Here is a 26,602-nt window from a genome sequence, read left to right on the forward strand (position 1 = left end):
AGAAAAAGTTGGAGGGAATATGACCTGCTGGTTTTCTTTCTAAATAAAATCTGCTGAACATCATGAGCCTGGAATTATCTGCTTCCCTCCCAATAGTATTTGTATTTAATTTGGAGACAGAATGTGGACAGAAGAGAGCTCCATTATCCCAGGGATGCCTACTAGCTCAGAGTCATATATCTAGTGAGATGTAGGTGGACTCTTGGGAACATGAGATCAGGAAAAGGTTGGCTGGCTGTCCTCATGCCAGGGCAAACAAGCTGATTGAATTTACCCATTGTCTTACAGAGAACCATTATGTATATTTCTGCCCTCTCAAGCAGTAGCCTATGATTACATAAAAGTGGTATATGTACCAGCAGCTGATAAATGCTAGTGGTATATGTACCAGCTGCTTTAAATGCTAGCATAAATAGGATAACATTTTAAATACATTTTTCAGCATGACCCGTGGAAGGCCTATAAAGTTGATAAAATATTTATTTCATTTTTAAATATGTATTGCCACATTTTGTTCTTAAAATTGCAAGGAAAAGAGGTAGTGAGTTATTTCAATGTATTCTTATGCATTTGGGAGATATGTTTTTATTCAGAATGACAATGATCAGCATCAACAACTGTTTATATTGTATCAACCTGCAATGGTTGCCTGTAGTTGTAAACATGAAGATTGATATGAAATGTTAAGTGAAGATAAAGTAAGGGTTATATAGGGCATGTTCTGCTTTAAACCTGGGTTCCTCATTTCTTCAGTACATCTGCTGCTACAGTATATAATAATGATGATAATGATGACCAGAAATGCTGGCTTGTTCAGTTTTCTGAGAATGAACACTGGTTTCTTGTTTTCTACAAATGTTGCATGATTTGTTTGGGAACAATCCAAAAGCAAGGTTTAATGTTAGTAATTTGTTGCTTGTTCAGTATAGTGAGACAGTATAAACCAGTGGTCCACAACCACTGGTTTATACTGGCTTGGCAGTCCAGCTAGGGGGAGGGGGGAACGCCCGGTTGAGCTTGAGCAACTCACGTGACTCACATGCAACTCAACTATTTGAGTTATGCATATACTGGCCCACCACTCATGCAGCCCAGTTCCTATTCCCCCTAGCCATGCAAGCTGCAGTGTGCAAGCTCCGAGCACAAGCGCAAGTGTGTGCGCCAGCCCACCACTCACACAAGTCAAGCTGTGAGTGCACATGCATGCTGCCCTGCTGTTCATATACTGCAAATAGGCCAAGGCCCAGTAGTGGACCCCTGGTATAAACCATCTATTTGGTGTGAACATACCACTCCCTCTCATATAGTCTCTTCAATAGAGATGGGTATCTATAGTTCCAGAATAATGATGAATAAAAATTCCCAACATCCTTAACTACATTAGATAATTTAATGGAAGCTTTATATTTGGAAGTCTAGGGTTCTATGCTATGCAGGTTAAGAATAGCAATGAGAAAACATGTTTTTCTGGGGAGGGTCCTTCCCTTTCTAACACATTGAGTATGTTCTCACAACATACTTAACCTGGGAAGTTAAAGCTTTTTCCTAATCTTGGTTAGGATTACCCACAGAACCACTCGCTTGTCTTCAGAATGCTATGGGACCCAGATTGACTGATCTGGGCAGAGGGTCAAATACAACGAATAGTACCAGAAAAGGAGCCATTTCATAATCAGTTATTTTTTGTGAATCAAGCATTCTACCATTAATCCCAGGTTCTTCCTCACTAGAAAAAAATAACTTCTATCCATTATGCATAAAATAAATGTTCCCTTTTCCTTCTCCTCTTTCTTCTTTTCCTTGCTCACTTTTTTCTTTCTTTTTTTCAGTTCAGCAATGTGAATAATATTCATGGTATTAAGGAGGAGACAACTTTATTATACTAATACTTTAGTGTGTGTGATGTATTGATTGCCAGTGCATACATCACATTAGACTGAGTTAATGATTAGCTTGTGAATTCAGGAAGTTGTGGGAATCCAGCCATAGTCTTACTATGTTGTGTAAAATAGACTGTAATGTTAAGCCAGAACATGAATTGTCTGAGTTTAGCATGTAGTATGAACTGAGTCAATGGGTCAGTTATTCATATTTGTAAAGGCTTCAATTCTAAATGCCGGGTGTGTATGTCTGTGCGTGTGTGCATCTTTGCAGTAGCTTTTGCACAGAGGATCAGCACTTCATAAACTCTTAAAAGACTCATTTTTATTACTGTTTCTCATTTTCAGAGCTGCAGAATCATGGCTCTGGAACCTGAGCTCTGCGCTCAACATTCTTTCAATGCTGAATTGGAAGTCACAAGATTTGGATTTCACTCATGGGCGGGGGGGGGGCTAACATTTAGGGATCACGCTTTCTCTGGATTGGAACCTTTGCAGTGAGGTGGAGGGAAACGGCTGATGCTGAGTCAGACTGAGCAGATGAGCAAAATTACTTATGATCCAGCCTCTTTTTTCTTTTTATAGCCTTCTCCCTTTTCTCTGTGTGCACATTCTTTGCCAAATGAGAGGAGTGTCTCAGATCATTGCACTTCAGCTCGATGACGCTCCCTGAAGACAGGGGTCTCATAAGGACAGGTTGCCAGCAGAACTCAGAGGCCCATTCAGCCATTCCCTGAGGGCCCTTTCTGCCACCCCACAGTGAAGGATTTCCTTTTTCCTTTTCTTTTACACAGAAGGGAAGGAGCAGAGGTCTTCTTGGCAAGAACCGGGGGTTCCAGGGAGAAAATCCCATCCCATAAGAGAGCTATATGCCTGCATGTTTCCACAAGAAGGTTCAGTTAGCAGAAGTCATTCTTTTCCTGATTCTCCTGCCCTTCCTGCCATTCCTGTACAATTCAAGACAGGGCAGGACAAAAGTCATTTAGGTCAGAGATAAACTTTGTGCAGGGGGTACGACCCATACTTATCATTTGTGGTAGAAAAAGCAATGTCTGCCTGGAAACCAAGTCCCTGGTACTTTGTGCATAAGCAAACAAATTCATGTATGCCTACATTGTTCACATTTCAACCTGGACCATAAAAACGACTTGCACAATTGCTGGACAGATTTTAATACAGAATTAAACCTGGCAATCTAAAACTCAGATTTATGACCACTATATCTAGACATAAGCAAATTCTGTGCCCAACATTTTGGTGACAGATTATAAGAATTAACAAGAATTATATAACTTTGTATCATATGTGCTGATTTGCATAACTTTTGCCAATTTCTTCCTCATCTAAGCATGAAATTGGTGCAGAATCCTCAAATCTGTTTTTGGTCTTAATGTTTGACCACCCCCACCTAGGAGAATTGTTGTCTGGGCACCAGTTGAGTCCCAACATGACTGACTGTTACAGTGCAGTGATATATGAGCTCAAGCAGTTTTTTGGGGGGGAGAAAAAAGTCCTTTTCATCATTAATTTAAGACATCAACAAGTCAATCATAGATCAAGGAGCAGGAATCCAATAATCAAGAGCGGAGAGACAGGAGACTTGGTGTGGTAGACTCCTGAGTTCAAATCCAGCACAACAAGCTAAATGGGACAGAGCAGAGGCTTGAAAAGTTGCTATCAGCATCTGCTGCTAGAGATGAATAAATAAATAAATAAATAACTCAACCAAGGTGAGCCTCAATTTACACCTCAGCAATGGCTCTTTTGTTGGCTTGTTTCTTGGCAAGGTGATCATATCTACAGAGTTCTGCTCTCTGTTGTCAAATTTTTATCATTGATCTCTGCTTCAGATGGTGTATGTGTGTGTGTATGGGAAGAATTTCAGAGTCTGCAAAGCTGTACATGAAATTTCTTGTATCTGCCTTCCCTAGAGCAGATCATTGGCGCCAATGCTGCTGGAACCATCATGGCCAGGTTAATTGTCACAGATGCCTTATCTCCACTTCCTCCCCATCCTCCTCACCTATTGAAATGCCCAGCAGCAACACTGCATTGCCTTTTTGTAAAAGTTTTCCTTTGTTTCTTTTTTTTTAATGTTAAGATCAGGGGTGTCTGTGGATCTGTGTGTCAAAAAAAAAAAAAAGACAATCAAAGTTATGCTCCTTTTAATGTGGTTTGCATGCATAGCCCACATACAAAGAGCAAGAACTTTGATTGCACAGTTTTGACTGTGATCTTAAGGTTGTTGGGGTTTTTTGCCCTTTCCTGCAAACATCTCTAGTTAAGATGAAGAAATTTGTTTTGTAGATTTTGTTTTCTTCTTCTTCTCCTTCTCCATTTCTCCCTTCCTCCCTATCTTTTTAAAATAAATTTAAGATTCTTGAGGGGAAATATGGTTAGCATCTGCCAATCTGCCAATTCTATACTCAGCCAGAGTATCCAATCCATTTGTGGCTTATCTGTCAGGATATTCCTTCTGAAAAGTAGACACAAGGTTCATATTCCCTGTGACTGGATAATTGTTGTCACTTTCATGCAGATTATTATTAGCCTTCATTAGGAATAATAATCTCTGGATAAAAATAAATCATTCTTAAGGACAATATCAAACACAGATTACAATTGTCCATTCCAAGCAGTTTTCTCCTTCCCCGTCCTCCTTTTTTTTTCAGAGCCCTATGAAAATATTAGGCCTACTCCCCATCTGAGGATCAGTTTTAGTACACCAGCTACACATTTTCCAAACTGAAACCCAAAATTACAGTCTTCGCTTTCGCTTGATGTTCCCAGAAATCAGAAAGTAATCCAGAATCCAATTTAGCCCATCCAATTTCCTTCTGCCTCAGGGGATATTTTTCTAACTCTCTTAAACTCTCCTCCCCCCAAAAAGAGTGCATGTATGAAGTGGGGAGATGGTAACACAATGCAATGGTTTTGACTGGCAAAAGGAAACCTATAATTTACATCCATGTGCATGTATAAATAGATGTATTTATTACATTTTAAAATATATCACAACTCAGTAGAAAAGACCTGATTTGTTGTTGTTAATTGCGAAGTCGTGTCCGACCCATTGCGACCCCATGGACAACGTTCCTCCAGGTCTTCCTGTCCTCTACCATCTTCTGGAGTCCATTTAAATTCACACCTACTGCTTCAGTGACTCCATCCAGCCATCTCATTCTCTGTCGTCCCCTTCTTCTATTGCCCTCAATCTTTCCCAGCATTAGGCTCTTCTCCAGTGAGTCCTTCCTTCTCATTAGGTGGCCAAAGTATTTGAGTTTCAACTTCAGGATCTGGCCTTCTAAAGAGCAGTCGGGGTTGATCTCTTCTAGGACTGACCGGTTTGAACGCCTTGCAGTCCAAGGGACTCGCAGGAGTCTTCTCCAGCACCATAGTTCAAAGGCCTCAATTCTTTGGCGCTCAGCCTTTCTTATGGTCCAACTTTCACAGCCATACATTGCAACTGGGAAAACCATGGCCTGGACTATACGCACTTTTGTTGGCAGGGTGATGTCTCTGCTTTTTAGTATGCTGTCTAGATTTGCCATAGCTTTCCTCCCCAGGAGCAAGCGTCTTTTAATTTCTTGGCTGCAGTCCCCATCTGAGGTGATCTTGGAGCCCAGAAAAATAAAATCTGTCACTACCTCCATTTCTTCCCCATCTATTTGCCAGGAATTGAGAGGGCCGGATGCCATGATTTTGGTTTTCTTAATGTTGAGTTTCAAGCCAACTTTTGCACTCTCCTTCTTCACCCGCATCAAGAGGCTCTTTAGTTCCCCTTCACTTTCTGCCATTAGAGTGGTATCATCTGCATATCTTAGGTTGTTGATATTTCTCCCGGCAATCTTAATTCCAACTTTTGATTCATCTAGCCCTGCCTTTCTCATGATGTGCTCTGCATATAAGTTAAATAGGCAGGGCGACAGTATACAGCCTTGCCGGACTCCTTTTCCAATTTTGAACCAATCAGTGGTTCTGTGTTTGGTTCTCACTGTTGCTTCTTGACCCGCATATAGGTTTCTCAAGAGACAAATGAGATGGTCTGGTATTCCCATCTCTTTAAGAACTTGCCACAATTTGTTGTGATCCACACAATCAAAGGCTTTTGCATAGTCAATGAAGCAGAAGTAGATGTTTTTCTGGAACTCCCTAGCTTTCTCCATGATCCAGCGTATGTTGGCAATTTGATCTCTAGTTCCTCTGCCTCTTCGAAATCCTGCCTGTACTTCTGGTAGTTCTCGATCCACATACTGCTGGAGTCTAGCTTGTAGGATTTTAAGCATAACTTTACTAGCATGTGAAATGAGTGCAATGGTGCGATAGTTTGAACATTCTTTGGCATTGCCTTTCTTTGGAATTGGAATATAAACTGACCTTTTCCAATCCTGTGGCCACTGATAAGACCTGATAATCAGAGGGGAATAGATTTAAAAATGATGAAGATCCAATAGAAGGCAATAAACTGTATATAGCTCAGGGTTGAACTGTGGAGTACCAGGTTCTCTCTGACCTTGATTGTTTTCTTGTAGATGTTTCATTGCCCAACTAAGTAATATCATCAGCACGAATGTGAGTGGAGTTTGCTGCCTATTTAGATGTAGCAGCTTGCCTTTTCAGTTTTGATGAGTATGTAGTTTTCTTGGTGGTTCCCTGATTAAAGTATTGTTTTTGATCTGATTGTCTGGGATGATCCTTGCTTATCTGAATGTGAGTTGCTGGAGGGGATGTCTTGTAGTCTTTTTGTTTTCTCTTAGTTTTTCGTAATTGTCTCTTTTAAATGATGCATAAAGATGGCGTGTAAATGGTAGGTATAGCCATGTTCTGAAAACATCTTTGTACCTGAATTTAAGATACTTGAAGGAGGTAAACACAGGTTTAGATATTTCTATATCTTAACTGTGGATCTCCTTGGTGTTTCTTGGAAGTAGAAGTCTGATTTGGATAGCAGGGCAACTCTACAACACTGTTGGGCACAGATGGCAAAAAAGGAAACTGCCAGTGAGGGAATGGCAGGAAAGGTCTCCAAAGGTGGGAAAGAGTTACCTCCATACCATTATAATTAACTTTCTAGTCTCCAAGTCCATTATGGAGTTGGAGGTATCCAACAAACTCACTGTAAAGCCCATCACAAAGATGGAGTTAATCCTGTGGAAATTTAAAGAATAAGCCCTTTTAACATAATTGAACACATGGTATGGCCATACCCAGCTGCAAGCATGAATCCTTCTATTGTATATCTTTTGTCTGTTTGTATTGCTAAAGCCATCAGGTCTTAGTCTGGTTGGTGCTTGAACAAAGCACTGGCTGGAAGCAGCTCTGAATGTCTGAAATAGTATTGGGAATGAACCATCACTCAGAAGCAACGTTGCCCAAAGTGGAAATCTCCTTAATTTTCTACTTCAATGCGGAACACCATGTCTTTAGTGAACACATTGTTCCTAAATCAGCGTAAATTGAACAGATAGGGGTGTATCCGTAAAAGAGAACTGTTAATCCTCTCTGTACCAGCAGATTATTCTCTGTAAATAGTGATACTGTTAGGGCTTAACAGACTTAGTGAGGGAGGAGGCACTTCAAATTCTCATGTATATGACAATGGCCTGCTCATTTTACTGGGTTGGATTCTGCATATCCATCCCAAATTCCAGCCACAATGGCGCCAGTGCTAATGATTGTCATCCTACATTGTAAATTCAGTGTTTGTGTTGCAAACTACTTTTCTACCTTCCTCCTTCTGATTGTAAATGGTAGGAAACTGTAAAAGGTAATGATAACATTTTCCTTCTCAGTCATGTCCGATTCTAGAGCATGGAGCTCATTTCTGTTTCTAGGCTGAGGAAGCCAGCATTGTCAGAAGACAATTTCTGTGGTCATTTGGCCAGCATGGCTAAACTCCAAAAGGGCACAGAATGGTGTTACCAAAGTAGGAAAATAATCTATTAATCTGCTTGTGTGTATTTGTGTGCTTTTGAACTGCTAGGTGGGTAGGAGCAAGGAATGGGAGCTCACCCTGTTACGTGAAGCTTGGGTCTCCAGCTGACAAGCTTAGCATCTTTAACTGCTGAGCCATTGCTCCCCTGAAATCTAGGGATGGTTAAAACAGCATTTGCTTTATTCTGTCATTTCTATTGATTTTCCCACCTGGAGAAATTTGTTTGCCAAGGTAGGAACCTTTCTGTTTACTGATCATACTTTTCCATAAAGTGCTATGTATGCCAAAGGTGTAATATTGTTCTACTCATCAACACATGACTCCATCAAACTCATTCAGTTTTTTTACACCTTCAGATAAAGGTTGTACTCATACAATAATCTTAAACATGTCAGTTACAGACCTAGCAGCTGTATTTACACATCCTGGGTTAACATACGTGCTTGATTAATTGACATCTCCAAGTATCTATGTAAACCTGGAACATAGACTCCTGTAATAGGTGAATTAAATATACTGTGTGAACACACACACACAAAATAAATAAATCCAGGCAATAGTAATGAGAAAGATCTAGTGTTAAATTGCAGATCTCTTCCCATCTTTGTGGAATTTCTGAGAGCAGACATCTTTCTTGTAGTGACTCAGGGAACAACATTGTTTCCCAGTATATTTTATATGACTGAAAAGAGCAACATGCTGTTTATTGTAGCTTCGCTGCCCTTTAAATGGTCCCTTTTTTTTTTAAAGGACCTGATAATTTTTGCAGCAAATTAACTGACAATTAACCACATGAATTTAGTGAGAATTAAGCATAAGTGTAGAAGGTGTTATCAGAAATGGAATAGATAAGAATTGTTTTGCATGCTCACTCCCTTTTACATGGTTGAGATGGGTCAGAATATTGTTCAACGTGGCCCTGGACCAACAAACTTGTGATGTGGGTGAAAGGAAATCTGTATTTAACACTTAGAATTCACCCAAAATTCTTTCTGATCTCTGAATTTTCTGTGATTTAGAGGTTGGTTGTTGCTAAACAGTTTCCACAGGGATAACTGTCTGTTGTAATTATAAACACCAAAGAGGTCTTGGTATCTTAAAACCTAACGGAGAAGTTTTGATGTACTACTTAATAAACATGTTAATAGTTCATCTAATTCAATTTGGCATTAAAAAATTCAAGACTCTTGAATTTTTTTATTGTATGGCTTTCCTAGTGTCAGTATAAGTAAAATTTCCTTGGGACATATCGGAGCATGTCTCGTAAAGATTAAACATTTTAGTTGGGAGAAACTAAAATAGTGATTTAAAGTTCCTGATTTGTAAAGATAAAGACAAACAAAAAAAATATTGCTTTTGTAAAATTGAAGGAATTTCAAGAGCAGTTAATCTTGATGTCAAACTCACAAATTTTATACCATTGAAGAAAATATACAAGTGCAAACTTGCACAGCTTCCAGTTGCCCTTCACATTAATAGTAAGAATAACTGTAACATAACAGAGATCAAATACAAGAGCATGATATGATTGATACTATGAGCAACCTTCTACAATCTGTTATAATGTGCAAGGACTACTTTTTGTCCCAGATAATATTTTCTTTTGTTGAGAAAAACACATTTGTTCTGCAGACGATCCCACTACTACACATGTGTGCATTTGCACACACCCACATCATTCCCTTTGTGCATTCTCTCTCCCTTCTGTCTGAGGTCATATTATCCTCTTAGAGATTAATCTATCTGTAATTATGCCCTGTAATTGCAGAGCCATTTTAAAGCTGATTTTACCTCCCAGTTTTCATTTTCATGGATCCTGAGTCCCATCTATAAGTATATTTCTAATCATCCACCAGGAAGCTATAAGAAGGTCAAGAAACAATCTCCTAGTGGGACACTGCTATACTAGAGATCACTTCTGAGGACCAGCAAGTGGCAGAACACATGCCTTGCATGCAGAAGAAACCAAATTCAATCCTTGGAAGAACCACCAGCTGAATAGACCAGAGTAGAAATCCTGGCTTAGGTAGACGAAAAATATCATTTGGTCTCAGAAAACTTCCCTGATTCCAAACAATGTAGTTTTATTCAGCATCTGAACATGAATAACCTGCAGAAAATAGGTTTTGCTAATAAACCTATAAAGTAATGTAATTACCAGTATTTGTGGTTTTCCACCCGCAGAAACAGAAGTGGTGAATGCTCCAACACTGGAAGTTTTTAAGAAGAAACTGGACAGCCATTTGTCCGAAATGGTATAGGGTTACCTGCCTGAACAGGGGGTTGGACTTGATGGCCTCCAAGGTCCCTTCCAACTTTATTATTATTATTATTATTATTATTATTATTATTATTATTATTATTATTATTATTAATTATTATTATTATTATTACTATGGATCATCGCACAGTCAGCCAGATGTTCAGACTGGATTTGGCATTTTGTCTACCTATCGAGTCCTTACCCAGGACCTAGGATAGGCAGATGTGGATGTTTGATGGTATTACAGATATCGTCGCAGGATGGAAGCAGTTCCTAATAAGGCGCCTTTTGCAATTGACTAATAGCGAATTTGTCAATGCCAATGGTGTTCAAGTGGTGCTCCAGTTGTTTTGGGATTGCACCCAAGGAGCCTATGACTATTGGTACTACCCTTGCTTGCTTTTGCCACAGTCTTTCTATTTCTATTTGTAGGTCTTTGTATTTTGTTATCTTCTCCAGTTCTTTCTCTTCTATTCTGCTGTCTCCAGGCACTGCCACGTCCACTATCCAGACTTTTTTGTCTTTCTTATCGACAATTGTTAAGTCTGGGGTGTTATGTTGCAGGTGCTTGTCTGTTTGAATTCTGAAGTCCCAGAGCAGTTTAATTTTATCATTTTCTATGACTTTCTCTATTTTATGATCCCACCAGTTTTTGCTTACAGGCAAATGATATTTTTTGCAGATCTTCCAATGCACCATTGTTGCTACTTTGTCATGCCGCTGCTTGTAATCAGTCTGTGCAATCTTCTTGCAACAGCTTACCAAGTGGTCCACTGTTTCTTCAGCTTCTTTGCATAGGCGGCACTTACTGTCTGTTGCTGTCTTCTCAATTTTGACTTTGTATGCATTTGTCCTTAAGGCTTGGTCTTGTGTAGCCAGAATTAGTCCCTTGGTCTCTTTCTTCAATTTTCCTGCTCTTAGCCATTGCCAGGTTTTATTATTATCTGCTTTCCCAGCTATTTTGTTCATGTATTGGCCATGTGGTGCTTTGTCTTCCCATGCCTCTATTCTGTTCTTCATTTGGTCTTTCTTGTAGGCCAGTTTGGTCTCTCCAGTAGTCAGTAAGCCTTCCTGATATACTAATTTCAGTGCATCTTCATCATTGTTCTTCAGATATTCTTCCAAAGCCATTTTTTCTTCTTTTTTCTTCTTCAACCATCTGATGTACTTGCAGCATTCCACGCCCACCTATTTGCCTTGGTAGATAAAGTCTATCAATGTCACTGCGTGGATGAAGGGCATGATTCATTGTCATTATTTTTCTGGTCTGCCTATCCATTGCTTTAGTTCTGCTTGAGTCCAGCCCACTATTCCAGCTGTGTACCTAATGACTGGAATTGCGCAGGTGTTGATTGCCTTTATGGTATTTCCTCCATTGAGTTTGGACTTATTTTAAGATCTTCTTCACTCTCTTGATGTATTCACCTCTAATCTTTTTCTTGACTTCAGTGTGCTTGATGTTGTCAGCTTGAAGGATACCCAAGTATTTGTAGTAATCTTCCTCATCCAGACTCTTAATGTTATTTTCGTGGGGCATCTTGATTCCTTCAGTTTTCACTACTTTTCCTTGTTTGATAGTAAAGTGTGGCACATTTGTCTAAGCCAAACTCCATAACAATATCTTGGCTATATATACAGACAGTGTTGAGCAGCGATTCTATTTCAGATGATGTTTTTCCATACAGCTTCAGATCATCCATGTAAAGGAGATGGGATAGTCTGGTAGATGTTTTTGATGTTTGATAGCCATGTCCTGAGTTATTCAGTATTGTTGACAGAGGAAACAGTGCAATAACAAATAGTAATGGTGATAATGAATCTCCTTGAAATATTCCTCTCTTGATATTAACCTCTCCCAGCCTCTCACCATTGATCTGCAACTGTGTCTTCCATTGTGCCATCGATCTTTGCACAAATTTTCTGATGTTTCTACTGACTCCTGTTATTTCTAGGCACTTGATTATCCAGTCATGTGGCAGAGAGTCAAATGCCTTTTTGTAGTCAATCCATGCCACATTCAGGTTGGTCTTCCTTCTCTTGCAGTTTTCCAAGATCATTTTGTCTATTAGGAGTTGATCTTTTGTTCCTCTGCTATTGGGGCGGTTTCCTTTCTGCTCAGGTGGAAAGAGATTGTTTTCAACTATTATTATTATTATTATTATTATTATTATTATTATTATTATTATTATTATTATCTTGTTTCTTCTCTCATCTTGAAATTTTAGACTAAATTTGAAAAGTGGACTGGAAAAAAATAATAATAGAGCCTTTTTTTTTTATTTTACCTTGGGCTGTAATCAAGATATTTCCAAATTGTAATTATCCTCTGTGAGGAATATATTTATTATTTAAATCAATTTATAAGGTCACTCGTCTCATAAATGCAACTGTAGGTAGTTGACAACATATAAAAACAATAAAATAAATTAACAAAGAGTAAAAAGCTATCGTGGGCACTGAGGCTAAACCTCAACAGAACTATCAACAAAAACCTCTCAACAGGCCATCTAATTTCTCAACTTCCAAACTCTGGGACACTTCCAGTTCTTCAGTACTTTATAAATGACTGGCAAGGTCCAGATCAATCTAATCTTAGGGGATGTAATAAGCTGTTTCAGAAGACAGGTTTTACAACAAAAAAGGCATATTTGTGGATGTGAATAATAGAATTAGAAGAACAAAGGATTGAATACTCTGATCTTCATCTGAATTCCATGTATTTGTCGAAAGCTTTGGACAGCCAAGAGGCTCACTAGATCCACACATTCATGTCTACTGATGTGGAAATCAGTGGCCATCTATGAATTCAGTTGAATTCCAGTTCAATTATTTTCATATTTATTTCCTTTGTTCAGAAAACTTTCATTTGCTATGCTTTGCATGTTACATTTTAAAGCTACTTATTTTAGTACTTTTGCATGTTGAAGAATAAAGCATACTCTGCAGAAGGGTTCCTCCCATTGGCATCCTATTTGTTTTGCACATTAGCAATCTTTTAAAAATAAGAAAATTGAATAAGTGGCTTTCTTTCCCATATAATGCAAAAGAGAACCTACGAGTTGTGGTGTGTGTCAGAACAAAGACAAAACATAAGAAACAATTTTAGGCAACGGAAATACTTTCTCTCATAAATTCACACCATTGTACTGTGTTTTCTGCTCTCTGCACTAGAGAAAAGAGAAACTAGAAAATATGAGTCAACATGCTTCATTTTTTTTTTTAAAATCCACTATTTAAATAAATAGGTGCTTTAATCCTCTACTTCAAAGGCTTTGTTCCATTAAACAAGCAAATACAGTATAATTCAAATCTAATTATATTTTTATATTTGATGAAACTGCTGTAGATAACTCATATTCTGGCTTCTGAAGGCAGAGAAGTCATGATTATTTTGATTTGCACTATTGACTTTTTATTAATATCCATGGTTTTGTTCATTTGTTGAAATATTGCTTCAAAACCATTTAGCTAGCTATTGCTAATAGGCACTGATATTTTAGAGTACAAAAATTGCAGATGTTTAGTACAGAGTAAAATTCTATATTTTAAAGAATCATTTTTCTTACACTCTTAATCAGCAATTGGTTCCTATGAGAATCAGACCTGGCAAAAATCCTAGCTTGAGGATGTCTTTTTCCACTCTTCAGTGCCCCCTTTATTGTCATTTGACTCCACCGGAGTTTAGACTTTCTTGAATCATTTTTCTTTAGAATAGAATGGTGGACCAAACTGGGAGGAAGAAAAGATTGCATGCATGCTAATCCTCTATTATATCATTGTTTTTCAAATATGGCAATTTTAAGATGTCAACTTCAAATCCCAGAATTCTCCAATAGTATCTGCGGAATTCTAGGATTTGAAGTCCAAACATCTTAAAGATACCACATTTGAAAACCATGCTCTATTATCCAGGGGCAGCCTTGGGGGTTGGAAGAACAGAAAAAATCCTCAAGATGGTGGCCATGCCTTTATGACTGAAACCTCACCACATTTTTACCTGTATTTTATGTGATCATGGCCACCACCCTGAGTTTCTTGGCACTCCACCCCTGATACTGTCACTCTTTTCCAAGTCATTTCCAGAATTTGTACAAATGGATGAAAGATGTGAAACAGAAAACACTGCCTTAGTTTTTAGATTAATGAAGGAAAGGGTGTCTGTTAAAGCTGAATGTCTGTTAAATCCAAATTTAGATAATTGCCATAATTAATGCCATTTGCGTTAATTAATGTATTTTGCATCATTATATGATTGATATCATACATAATTTGAATCCTTATATAATTGATATTGTACATAATTTGTATCAACATGTAACTGCAAACACTTTGATGCAAATGACATGCATTATGTTAATTGTCCAGACTGCCTCAGAAAGAATAGCCTATCTGTTATTTGAAGTCCACACTTATTTTTTTTCCTTGGTAAATCTGAAATCTACATAAAATCAAAGTTTTACTGTAGTTTTACTGGTAGACAAAGCACTGCCAGGTTCCTTAGCAATTCCCTTCACGTCTGGGAACTCCAATCTATTTTTCTGTCAGATTTTGACTAGATTTCCTCAGAAAAGACATATTTCATAAAACTACCGTATTTTCCGGTGTATAAGACGACTTTCTAAGCCACAAAAACCTTCTTAAAAGTTGGGGGTCGTCTTATACGCCGAGTCGTCTTATACACCGGAAAATACGGTAGTTCTGGTCCTCAGTCCTCAAGGAAAACTGTATTCTGTTTAACCAGATGCTGCTTTGTATGACTGCCATCACAATATTGCTAATATAGTAGAATTCTGGCAAGATTGGCAGTCATTCCTAAGCATTCTTGTAGGAACAGAAGCTGAAAAACAGCTTCTATACCTTTAAGGTTTGGTCCATTATTGGTCTATCCAATAAAATGGTAATTACTTGCCTATTTTTCCATAATGAAATTGATGTGTTGGGCTACAGCTATTATAGTCCCCAGCCAATCACATTAAGATTTGTTGGCCTGAAGTTTGTATATTTGTTGAATGTAGGTTGTTTAATGCAGGTACAATAAATGAAACAACGTTTTTATTATCTTATGACTTAGTTAATTTCTTTAATGCTGAAAGAATATAGGTTTCAGATTTGGAAAGAAAGGGGAAAAATCGTCCTATGATCTTGTACAAATGAAGATTTTTTTCCCCCCAGAAAAAACAGGTAGCTACTGACCCAGAAAAGTCTGAATTAGTATTGAATTGGTCAAATAAAATGAAATGTTAACAATTTTCAATGCGTTTGGGAAATGTTTTGAACCTGTGACATATTTGGGTTGGATCAAGAATGTCTGAATTCATATCGTACTGATCTATTGTAACCCCAGGTTTGTCTGGATGATGATGACGACGACGATGATGATATGAATTTATATGCCACCCAACTCATAGCAATTCTGGGCAATTTCTTGGGGTTACTGTTCTTGTTAATTATTCTTGGAAATAATAGTGAGATATTTCTGTCAGCATTGGTTGACATCCACATAGTAAAGATCATGTAAGTACTATTCTTTGCTTCTAGACATTTCTTTTGCTGATCCGCTATCTGTGAAGAATAATAACTGCATTTATTCTTATTTTCTTATTTTCAAGTTGCAACCTGCCTCCTCATATGGTTGAAACTCTGTTGTCACATTTTGGTAATCATGTTTTAAGGGGCCTTCAGAGGATGGAAAAAAGGTACTGAAGGCATTGCAGATAACTCAGGGCCATACGTTATCCATCCTGGCTTTTGAATGTGTTCAAGAGGTTAATCAACTCTTCAGATGTAATATAAATTGTACAGAGTAGCATAGAAATTCTCCTCATTCAGTTTTATATTCTCCTTACTTGGCCATCTCAATGATGCTTTCAATACACATTCTGATCAACTCTCAGATCCTCATATGATTAACTCAGTTGGAACCCATAATCACTGTTCTTCCTTGTACCATCCTTTTACCATCACTACCCTTCCCTTTAACATGTATATTTGTGTGTGTGTGTGTGTGTGTGTGTGTGTGTGTGTGTGTGTGCATGTGTGTGCGTGCGTGTGCATGCGTGCATGCTCCTTGCTTGAACAGAGGCAGCTTCAGCTTGCAAACTTTGGTGGTGTGGCTTTGTGTGCCAAGGTGTGTGCCAAGGTTGTGAGGATAGAGGGTTGTGGGTGCAACATGGTGATGGATTATTGTAGCTTCTCCTGGCTCTTGAACCAAAAGCAGGTGGACATGGACCAGAAGAGAAGGACTTTGGTACAGATTGCTACACCACTGAGTTTGCAGGCCAGAGCAGCATCCCATCCAGCTGTGATTCCTCCCTTTTTTCAATCAACATTTTGAATGAGGAAGTGGCACACCCATCACCTATCAAGCCAGAATGAAAACGTCCTCTTTTCTCCCATGAAAATGGTATTCATAATCTATGAGGTGCTACTGACCAGGTTGCTTTGTTTTTTGTTCCGCAGGCTATGGACATGCAGCCCCTAGCACTGATGGTGGGAAAGTCTTTTGTATGTTCTATGCACTGCTGGGAATCCCACTCACCCTGGTCATGTTTCAGAGCCTGGGCGAGAGGATCAACACCTTTGTGAGGTACCTCCTGCACCGCATCAAGAAGTGCCTTGGCATGAGACGGCCAGAAGTATCAATGGCCAATATGGTCACTATTGGATTCTTCTCCTGCATCAGCACCCTTTGCATTGGAGCTGCTGCATTCTCCTACTATGAGAATTGGACCTTCTTCCAGGCCTACTACTACTGCTTTATCACCCTCACCACCATTGGTTTTGGAGATTATGTGGCCCTTCAGAAAGAACATGCCCTCCAGACCAAGCCCCAATATGTGGCCTTCAGCTTTATCTACATTTTAACTGGGCTGACAGTCATTGGGGCCTTTCTCAACTTGGTGGTGCTCCGGTTCATGACCATGAATGCTGAGGATGAAAAGCGGGATGCGGAACACCGGGCACTGCTCACCCGCAATGGACAGGCCAACAGTGTACATACAACAGACACTACTGCTTCCTCAACTGCTGCTGCATTAGGGGGCATAGGGGTTGGTGGAAGCAGCAGCAGTAGAGGAGGACTCCGAAATGTTTATGCTGAAGTTCTCCACTTCCAATCTATGTGCTCCTGCCTCTGGTATAAGAGCCGGGAGAAGCTGCAGTACTCTATCCCCATGATAATCCCCAGAGACCTCTCCACCTCTGATACCTGCATGGAACAGAGCCACTCCTCCCCTGGGCATTACCCAGAGACCCCATCCAACAGATGCTTCTGCAACACTCAGCGTTCAGCCATCAGCTCTGTTTCCACAGGACTTCATAGCCTCTCAGCCTTCCAAGGACTTATGAAGCGCCGAAGTTCTGTGTAGAGACTAGGAGTCCTTTTACAAACTCTCCTTCACTACTGAAAAAAATAAATAAAAGGCAGGCATGAAAACCCAGGTGGATATAAATGACAAAATACAATTTTGAATTTATAAAAATAATTTAACTATAAAAAAGGAAGAAAGAGCATGCACCTAGAGAGTGCACAATAAACTGATGGATCAATCAGTGGCTTAGTTATGAGGGGCAATCTCCTGGGGAAACTGAACCACCAGTCTCTAGACCAGGAGCTAGTAGTGGATTCTGTTAAGTTCTTCTGATGATCAAGAAGGGAGAAAGTCAGATTGTCCTTCCAAAGGTCTGGCAACATTAAGTTGTCTCTTCTCCCCAAGAAGGAGGCTCGACACTTCTGTTGCTGTGGTGGAAATTTTAAACTTGTTTTGCAGCAACTCCACAAAATATGAAACTTGAAAATAAGGCTTTGCACCCTTGTAAAAAATGTGTAGAACAGGGTGAGGTGGCTCTCAAGTTGAGTGTACACATCTTAATTTGTGCCAAGGACTGATGGAACAACTTTACATTGTTTTCTCCAGGCCAGTCCAATAAAGTGGGATGAAAGGAGGGGAAATAATGTTAAATACAGCTCTTTATCCTCCATTTATTTTATTCCATCCATTTCAAAAAGAAAGGAGGGGTCTTTTTGCTTGCTTGTCATTGAAAGGCCATCCATTGGGGGAAACCATTATGTAGGAGAAGTTAGAAATCTTATAGAGGATGAAGAACCTGGTCCTGATTAGTTAATACACAAATGATATCAGTTACAAATGGCACATGTATGTACAAATAGTGGCTTTTGCTACATGGTTTGGCCAAATATCAGCAAAAGCTGCTTCTTATTCATTGTATCCCATTCACATTTATGACATTTATTACTCTACCACCCTCCAGAATACAGCACTGTGCAAAGCAGTATCCCATTTGTATTTCTATGTTTAAATGTACCACAACACAAGCTCATATGCTCTTCTGCAAAGCTTTCATACAGGCAAATCCACTCTCAAAATCTTTCTTACTATCTCTAAATCCCACTGAATAGAATTCAAAAATGTCTTCTATATTTTCTCCTTTCTGGTCCTTTCCCCCATCCTCACAGGCTCTGTTGTCCTAGAAAGGAATGCTACTACAGTATACTTCCCTCTCAAATCTACCATTTTTGAATATGTGAAAGATTTAACTTCTTCACAAGTGTGATAAGGTTGTATCTCTGGCACTGTCTTGGCATAGAATCTTTTCACTATGATGCAGCAAGAGTCTGATGTGAAGTGAAGGCAGAGCCTACTCAAATATCATCATTTCTCTGTAACCTAAATTTCTATTCTTCTAGGATGTGCAATGTCCTCTAAAAGTTACTGCATTTCTACAAATCAGATGAGGGCTGTGAATCATGGGTCACACTGCACCAAAGGGACACAGCCCCAGTTTGCTAACCTGAATGTTTTATAGCTAACCCGGGAAAGTTGAATTAATTGGAAATCAACCATTCAACCTTGGATAACTCATTATGACTTTAAGAATAATCCACATGTTTGCTCATAAGCTAGGCCAGTGGTGGCGAACCTATGGCACGGGTGCCAGAGGCGGCACTCAGAGCCCTCTCTGTGGGCACGCACGCTGTCACTCCAGTCCTAGGCCTTCAGCTGGGTTTTATAGGATCCTCAAAGCAAAGATACTGCCTTCATGATGATGTATATATAGTATGTTGTTTATCTATAAACACTGATCATTTAAAATTATGTATGACAATAACTAGGTATACTGTAGGATGTTAAAGAGACCCATGCAAAAGGGAATTTAGAGAACTGATAAAGTTAATTGAAGGCGCCCCCCCAAAACAATTTATCTTTAAATAGAAGCATAATTCTAGATTTCCAGGGAAATCTTTGTGTCTACTCCCATTTTGGAGGGGGAGGGGATGTCTTAAATTCAGGACCATCCTTAAAATATATAAATACAGTATGACTGAGTTTGATTCTAGTAAGGGTGGCAGAATGAAAAGCAAACAGATCTGATCGACGAATGCAACAACCTGTCTTCTCTTAGCAGATAGTAAAAATGGGAAAGCTATATGAGAACATTAACCCTTAACTTATGTTCATTTGGCTGCATCAGCAAGAGATAAACAAACATGTGTGACTTCAGCTAAAAGTCACTCCCAGTGCTGTCCCTGCTCTCTTCCTTCCTGGGACAGATTCTGCTGAGAGGCTCACAAAGCAACTAAGCTTTCTGGCTCAAATGGGCTCATGCATCAGTGAGCAAATTAGGCTAAGCTGGTCTTAAGCTAAAGCTTTTTTATTATCATTCCTGCTCATGTGAACTTAGTATTAGAAGCAATCGGCACAGCATCACATTGACAAAAGTGTAAAACCAGAGCTGGCTGGAGGGCTGACTGGCAGAATGTCTCCTTAGGAGTTGAGGCTGGTTGAGAAGAATGTAAGAGGCACTCAAGTTTAGGAAAAGTTCTGAAGGTTCTTGTGATAGAAGAACATGTACTAATATATTTGGATTCAACATATTTGTGTTTTATTGAAAAAAACTCTCTGACTCATGAACCTGGTTTCAAAATGAAACCAGGATAGAAAACATGAAAAGAAGCTTAATGTTTCTGGGATCACACTTCCACATTTTGCTGCCAATGATTCTCCAACCAGCCATCAATAGTAGACTGCTGAGAAGGAGATGAGAGGTTAACATTTCTAAAAAGAAGGCACAGAGAATCATTTTTGAAGTTACAATAGAAGAAAATATCCGTAGCTCAGGATTGAGCTGTGAAGTCCTTGGTGCTCTCTGAGCTTGATGGCTTGCTTGCAGACATCTCATTATCCAACTGGGTAACAATTTATTACCTAGATGGGTAATGATATGGTTGCAATCAAACAACCTAACTCAGAAAGCACCAAGGACTCCTCATTTTTGAGGTTAGTTTCTCTGTCCCTTAATTTTCAGCCCTTGAGATGTCTTCTTTTTCATCCCACATCCTAGACAGAAGGGTTTTGCCAATTCATAACTCAAAGAGTTGTCCTCATTAAATTTTTTACATTTCTATCACATATTCATTGGTTGAGCTAAGACAAATTAAGCAGGGTCAGGCATGGTTAGTATTTGGACTGGAAAACCTCTAAGACATTCCACTAAACAGGAACTTGAAAAGAGTTCAAGAAATGGGCAATGGAAAGCCCCCTTCTATGAGAAAATTATTTAGAGGTCTCTTTGCATCCACAGGGATCAAGCATAACGTGAAAACATTATGTTATGGGGCTTACATGATGCCCAACATTTTATAAACAGAAGTAACAGAGGCTTCAGGGTATGTTACTTTTCAAATTGATTTTTTAAAATATTTCTTAAGCTTTAAAAAAAATAGTAAATTGGATGCTAAGGGAGATCAACCTAGGTATAGCCCATTAGCAGCTTGTTAGCTATTTCTATTTCTTCTCTAAGATTAAGTGGACATGGAAACAAACTCAAAGATGGAGTCACTACTCACTATTGGTAAACAATAGGCCTTATTTTACTCTTGAATATATGATATTTCATTCTTTTGACAGTTGCTTTTAGAGGCACATTCTGTGTTTACAGAGCCTAATTTATTCCATGCCAAAAAAGGTTGTGTTCAGTTCAGTCCATGCTGGTGTTCTCCCTCATTGTGCAGGGGGCTGTCTGCTACCCATCATAAAGCTGGTAGCATATATTACCTTTTAGGGTGCTTTCCAAAATTAATGTTATGGTGTACACCTAAAATATTATACAGAAACATAGCATATTCTGTATAGATATTGGTAAAACATCTGTATCACGCATGTACATCCATCAAAGAGAAGCCAGGTTCTATGTATACCTGCTAGCAAATTAGCTTCTATTGCAACCTGAGGTTTGCAATGACATTTCAGTAAGACTTATGAACAAGATAGGTTGCCAGTAAGGAACTGTGCTTCTGTTCATTAATCTGTGGAAATGTATAGGAACAATGGAGCAAGTTTTGCCTTAACACTGGTGAGAGTACAGGAAGCAGGTGATGTTATCCAGGAGCTGGTCCAGGAAACTCTAGAATATGAATCTTTCACTTAATTTCATTAGCTGTTTTATCTGAAGGATAAAACAATAGGAAGAGTAAATAGTTTATCTCCTTCTCTGTTTTACACACTGCATAATATGTCAAAGGTCAGACCCGCTGACCGAGAGAATATACTTGTCAAATTCTTGTCAGTATTCCCTGCTGTGCCTGCATGTACTAAATCTCAATTCCAGATTATGGAAATGCCTCTTCCTCTTCCCGTTGCTGCATGACCTATTTTATTTATTTATTTATTTTGCTTTTCTGCAAAATAAATCAATACATAAACAAACTAAAATATTCCCAGAGATGAATTTGTATAGTCCATTTAATGCATGGAAATGTGCTGCAATGTTGCAAGAATCTACAAATGATATTGGTCCAGTCTGGAAATGCCAGGCTTTCAAACTATTGAGAAAACAATAGTTAAGACCAGGAGATCCAAGAGAACATTGATCACAAGCCCATGTTTTCCCCCCTTATTCTCTGCTTTCCAGTTAACATGTGGCTATACTGTGTGCAGACTGACTATGGCATAGCCAGCATTTCAGGGTAAGATTTCTCACAAATACAAGCCAATAGAAGTTGGATTTATCTGTATTTCCCATGATTAATGCAGCTGTTCCAACCATGGCTGCATTATCCCACTGCCATAATTCCTTCTCATATCTTGTGCCTTTGCTGTGAGCTGTGTTTTCAACCATGCAACATTTCCCACCAAACCTGGAAAAAGAGGACAGTCATGCCTAGTTATAAGGAACCCTTCTAAAGAGATCCTTTCTTGTCATTAAGGATTTATTTAAATCAACTCCCTTTGCTGGCTTGTTTGACTGAGAATTTCCCCTACCCTTAATGCCATGTGACCCAAAAGCCATTTGAGAGCTCTTCAGGCTTGGGGACATTTTTCTTATTTTGTGCTTTCTCAAAATCTAGTTGACTTTTAGGTGTAGCCCCCATGTCAGATTCCTGGAAACATCTTTCTAGCTACAGCAGCTTAATGTAGTATTCCTTTATGAGGAATGTGGAAGTAGAAGAGGAGCAAGGCAACATCTCAAATTTGTTTGGTTTTATTTTAATGCAATTCAGTTTAATGTAATTCTTATGGTTGCTTGCTAGCCCCATGTCTAAAAAACTTACCTCCACATTTCATTAAAATTTACAGTTCAACAACAATTTGGGAAGGATCTGCAAGATCTGCAGTTCTAAGACTACTGAATATGTTCCTCTGCAGACTGATATGGTCCAGAAAATTTTCTTCTGCCCTTTTGAATGCTGCCAAAATCCATGCAAGGAAGCAATATGACATAAGCTAAATATTTCCAGTGACGTTCATGAGGTCTCTTTCAATCAACTCCACTCTAGAGAGTCATATCTAAGTCTTGTTCAAACTAATAAGTGACAGCTATTTGTAAGATCTGTTATTATTGGTAGGATGTACGTTCACACAATAAAATGATCTGAATTAGGGTTTTATTTGGAGTGTTCAGGGCATGTTTTGATGGCAGCCCTTATCAGATAATGCTGTGGTAAGGAATCAGGGTATTTTCAACATACTTTATGCATAATCAGGGTCTTTTTCAAGTTGAGGCTTGTGTCCAGGGAATTCTAAATTCCACCAGCTTCTGTATTTTAAAGATAACAGATATATTTTTGTCCCATACTAGAAGATGAAATAAAGGTTAAAGAAGATCTAGTTATCCAGTGGCTTTGTTAAACCAAAAACCATCACACAGTCTCTCTCACACAGTCAATGAATCATTTGGATGAATCATTTGGACAAGCAAATAAAGAATTAGTAAGCAGTCAAGACTGTGATATCTCTGAATGAAAGATTATGTAAATGGACCTGGATTCATTCCCCAAACAACCATTCAACAGAAGTGATTCTGTGTAACAAATATGATAAACAGTAGTCATTTTATGTATAAAAATACTCACATGATTTTAGCATTTTAAAATATCTACTTTGAAACAGGGGCTATTTGTTTCTGCTCTTGTCTGCTAAGAACTTTCTCAGGACATTACGGCCAGGGAAGACAAAGATAAAATCAGGGTGGGAAAAACCAAAATAAAGTATCCCAAATAGGAGCAACAGTAGTATATGATATTTGGAATACTCAATACAGAGTCAATTGTATGAAATGCTTCTCTGATATTTTTGCTTAATACCTACAGTTATATAGTTTTTTCAGCTAGGATGCTGTGGGAAATGGAGATGAGGGGACAGATGGCAGTCATTAGAGGGGGGGAAACGGTTCAGAGAAAGAGAAAAAATTATGACCTGACTGATGCTCTGTTACTCTGATAGACAACCTGATTTCAGAAGATCCCAAAGAGCAAACCAGTTTGGATCAATGGTTTGTTGTAAACCAAAACCAAAAATTACAAACAACTTTTAAAAGTTGTTGGCTTTGTATCTGAATAAATGAGTTGCTGTGGGGCAGGGAACAAAGTTAATTAATAGATGGAAAAAGGGAAGCAGGAGAATCTGTGGGGGGAGGGGCATCAAAATAGTCAAAATGGTAGCCACTCCTTTGCAACGGAAGGCTCATCCCTTTTTATGTCTGTTGCAATGCATTTAAAAAGTTGGGAGAGGAGCTTCCGTTGTGCAGTTGCAGCCACCCTCTTGACTTTTAAAAATTCCCCTGAGGGCAAACCTGAGCCAGTGGAAGCTTCCCTAGTTAAGTTTTGGGCTCACAGCCTCAGGTGTGGGCCCAGCAACACCACCTGTTTACTCTGCCTCTCATTTGCCAAAGAGCTGCTCTGCTTTCTGTCTCTGACTGTCATTTTACATGAGTCTAAAGACAGGACATCAATGGAAGAGAGATATCCTTTTTTTCCTCCAAAGTGTAGGATGCAACAATTTGCAATAGAGGCAACAAGATCTGGAACACCAGGAGGGATAGCTGCTGCACTTCTGTGAACGAAGAACCCTTGTACCAAGGACAGTGTTTTCTTCCTATTTATTTTATAACCATCCATTATATTTATTTGTAGTAAATTAAAGGGGCACTGGAAAAACGGAAAAAATAACAACATTGTACTTTTGCTTAGGAAGTTACAAAGCAGAACTTGTGTTTTGCTATTTTTTAACAGTGACTCTAAAACACCTATTTCTAATACTTGACATGTATATAAATGTTAGATATGGGATTTTCAAGGAGAATTATTTAATATAAATGATCTATATATGCGCCATATCTTTATAAATATAGACATACTGTTTGCAAACAGCATTGAAGACGTCTTGCTTTTGAACGATTTGGGAGAATTTTATTCTTAGTTGGGGTTTTTTTTCACTTAGAAAAATAGGAAATGGGGGAGGAAGGAGGGGGGAATTGAATAAAATACTCCTAGACAGGTCTTCTCTTTCTCATGCCAAAGCATATTTGTACTGCTCTTTTATTTTCATTTTAGAAACAAAATAAAGTCTGGATTCAACCTCTTATTCTCTTTCTTTCTTCTATGTATTTCTTTTGGTTGTTATCCTAGTAGTAAGCACCATTTAAGGACAGTGTGTTTTTCAAACCTGGCCACTTTAAGATATGTGGACTTCAATTCCCAGAATTTCCCAGCTAGAAAACACTGATTTAGAGTTTTAAGCATTATCATATTTTTATTTTGCTTTTATGAACTGAAAACAACAAAGAAAGAAAATAAAAATTATACAGAGGTATCATTTGAGTTTAATGAATTATTGCTGAAAAAATCATTCTGGAAAGATGTGGTGTCATTTATGGCAGGTTCCTGAAGTTCTGTTTGAAACAGAAGACCATTCCATAAATCACATTGGCATTCAAACTTTTCCTATGCCAATTTTGAAGGGAATTTGGTTTCTCATAATGGATACTTTTTAGCAAATGTCTGATATTCGGCATTAATATTTGGACCAGCATCAGCAAGCGTTGTTATTAGAAATGGTCAGTGCACAAATTTCAAAAGATAAATTAAGTCATGTCCGTAAACAACTGAGAAATAATAGTCCTATTTACCATACCATGAATAATACACTTATCAGACATGCTTATACAATACCAGATATTGGTTGGATCCAAGTGTTTCCTTGCTCTGATGGAGCAAACTGTTCTATGATGGACTCAATTTCTTTTGGCTAAATTATAAATCTGAGTCAATTTTTGTCTTTTAAAAAAACCTCACCCAACTAAAATATCCCTTTCCAAAGATGGTTTAAGAATGTCAGTTTATTCATAGGTCTTCCATCCCAAAATTCATCTGGGAGGTTGGAGAGACTCTGAAACTGTATGGATGTTGATCCTGAGGGCTGAACAAGATGATCATTTTCAAAAGTCATTCCCTTCTCCTCTTGGCTGAAGTGTCCTAATTTAAAATTCACTCCAGTTTTACTCTCACCAGAGAAATTAATGTTCCAAGCCAATTTTTATAATGATGTCTAAAATCCTAATTATAGTAGTGTCCATGAACCTTCTATGCTTAATCTTAATTCTTCCATTTAAAATAACTTAATACATCAATATAGGATTTCACGAACTTCCATTTATATTTATATAACAAAATATGTTCTTGGAATTCCCAGTTAACTACAGCTATAGACTTGTATTACACAACATAGTTACTTAAAGACCTAACAGCTGCATCAGCATAGTTTATTAAGTCGGATTAATTTTAATCTTGGTTAGGTGTTTTGTTTGTTTGTTTCTGAGTGTGGTTCATGTTTGACTGGGTTATGGTTCAGTCATGTCATACTGTCATTCCCATCATAGGAATTCAGTTACTAAGCTAAGCAAGTTGCCCAAAGCCAGGAAAAATGAAAGACGAGATCGAGGAAAACCAAGATGCAGTCCTAACTATGCCCTACCTCTAATTTAGTGGGATTTTTCTTTTTTTCTATGGAGGAAACAGTGAACAAGAGTGGCAAATTGGACACAAGTTTAGAATTTTGAGGACTAAATGCAGTTGTTAATATTTTCATCAGTGCAAAATTGTAACTGTGCTACCAATGGGTGATTATCTTGAAAATAATTCCATATAATGGGATGCTGGAGGTTATATCTTATTAACCTCACTTAACAGAGAAACTGGGAACAATTTTTTGCTGGAATTTGTTTGAA

At 38.4% G+C, this 26,602-nt stretch overlaps 1 protein-coding gene across 1 annotated transcript in view; it reads left to right on the forward strand.

Annotated features, from left to right (window-relative positions):
• KCNK3 (potassium two pore domain channel subfamily K member 3) overlaps nt 1-24,953 on the forward strand; it is a 113,220-nt gene extending 88,267 nt beyond the window's left edge. Inside the window, 1 exon segment of the mRNA XM_039345988.1 lies at nt 16,538-24,953. Coding sequence (XP_039201922.1) covers nt 16,538-17,445 — 908 coding nt within the window. The 3' untranslated portion in view covers nt 17,446-24,953.
• The last annotated feature ends 1,649 nt before the right edge of the window (nt 24,954-26,602 follow it).

Source organism: Crotalus tigris, unplaced genomic scaffold (assembly GCF_016545835.1).
Source record: "Crotalus tigris isolate CLP2741 ecotype Arizona unplaced genomic scaffold, ASM1654583v1 scf7180000017987.690289119674:8195010, whole genome shotgun sequence".
In the NCBI taxonomy this organism is placed as follows: Eukaryota; Metazoa; Chordata; class Lepidosauria; order Squamata; family Viperidae; genus Crotalus; species Crotalus tigris.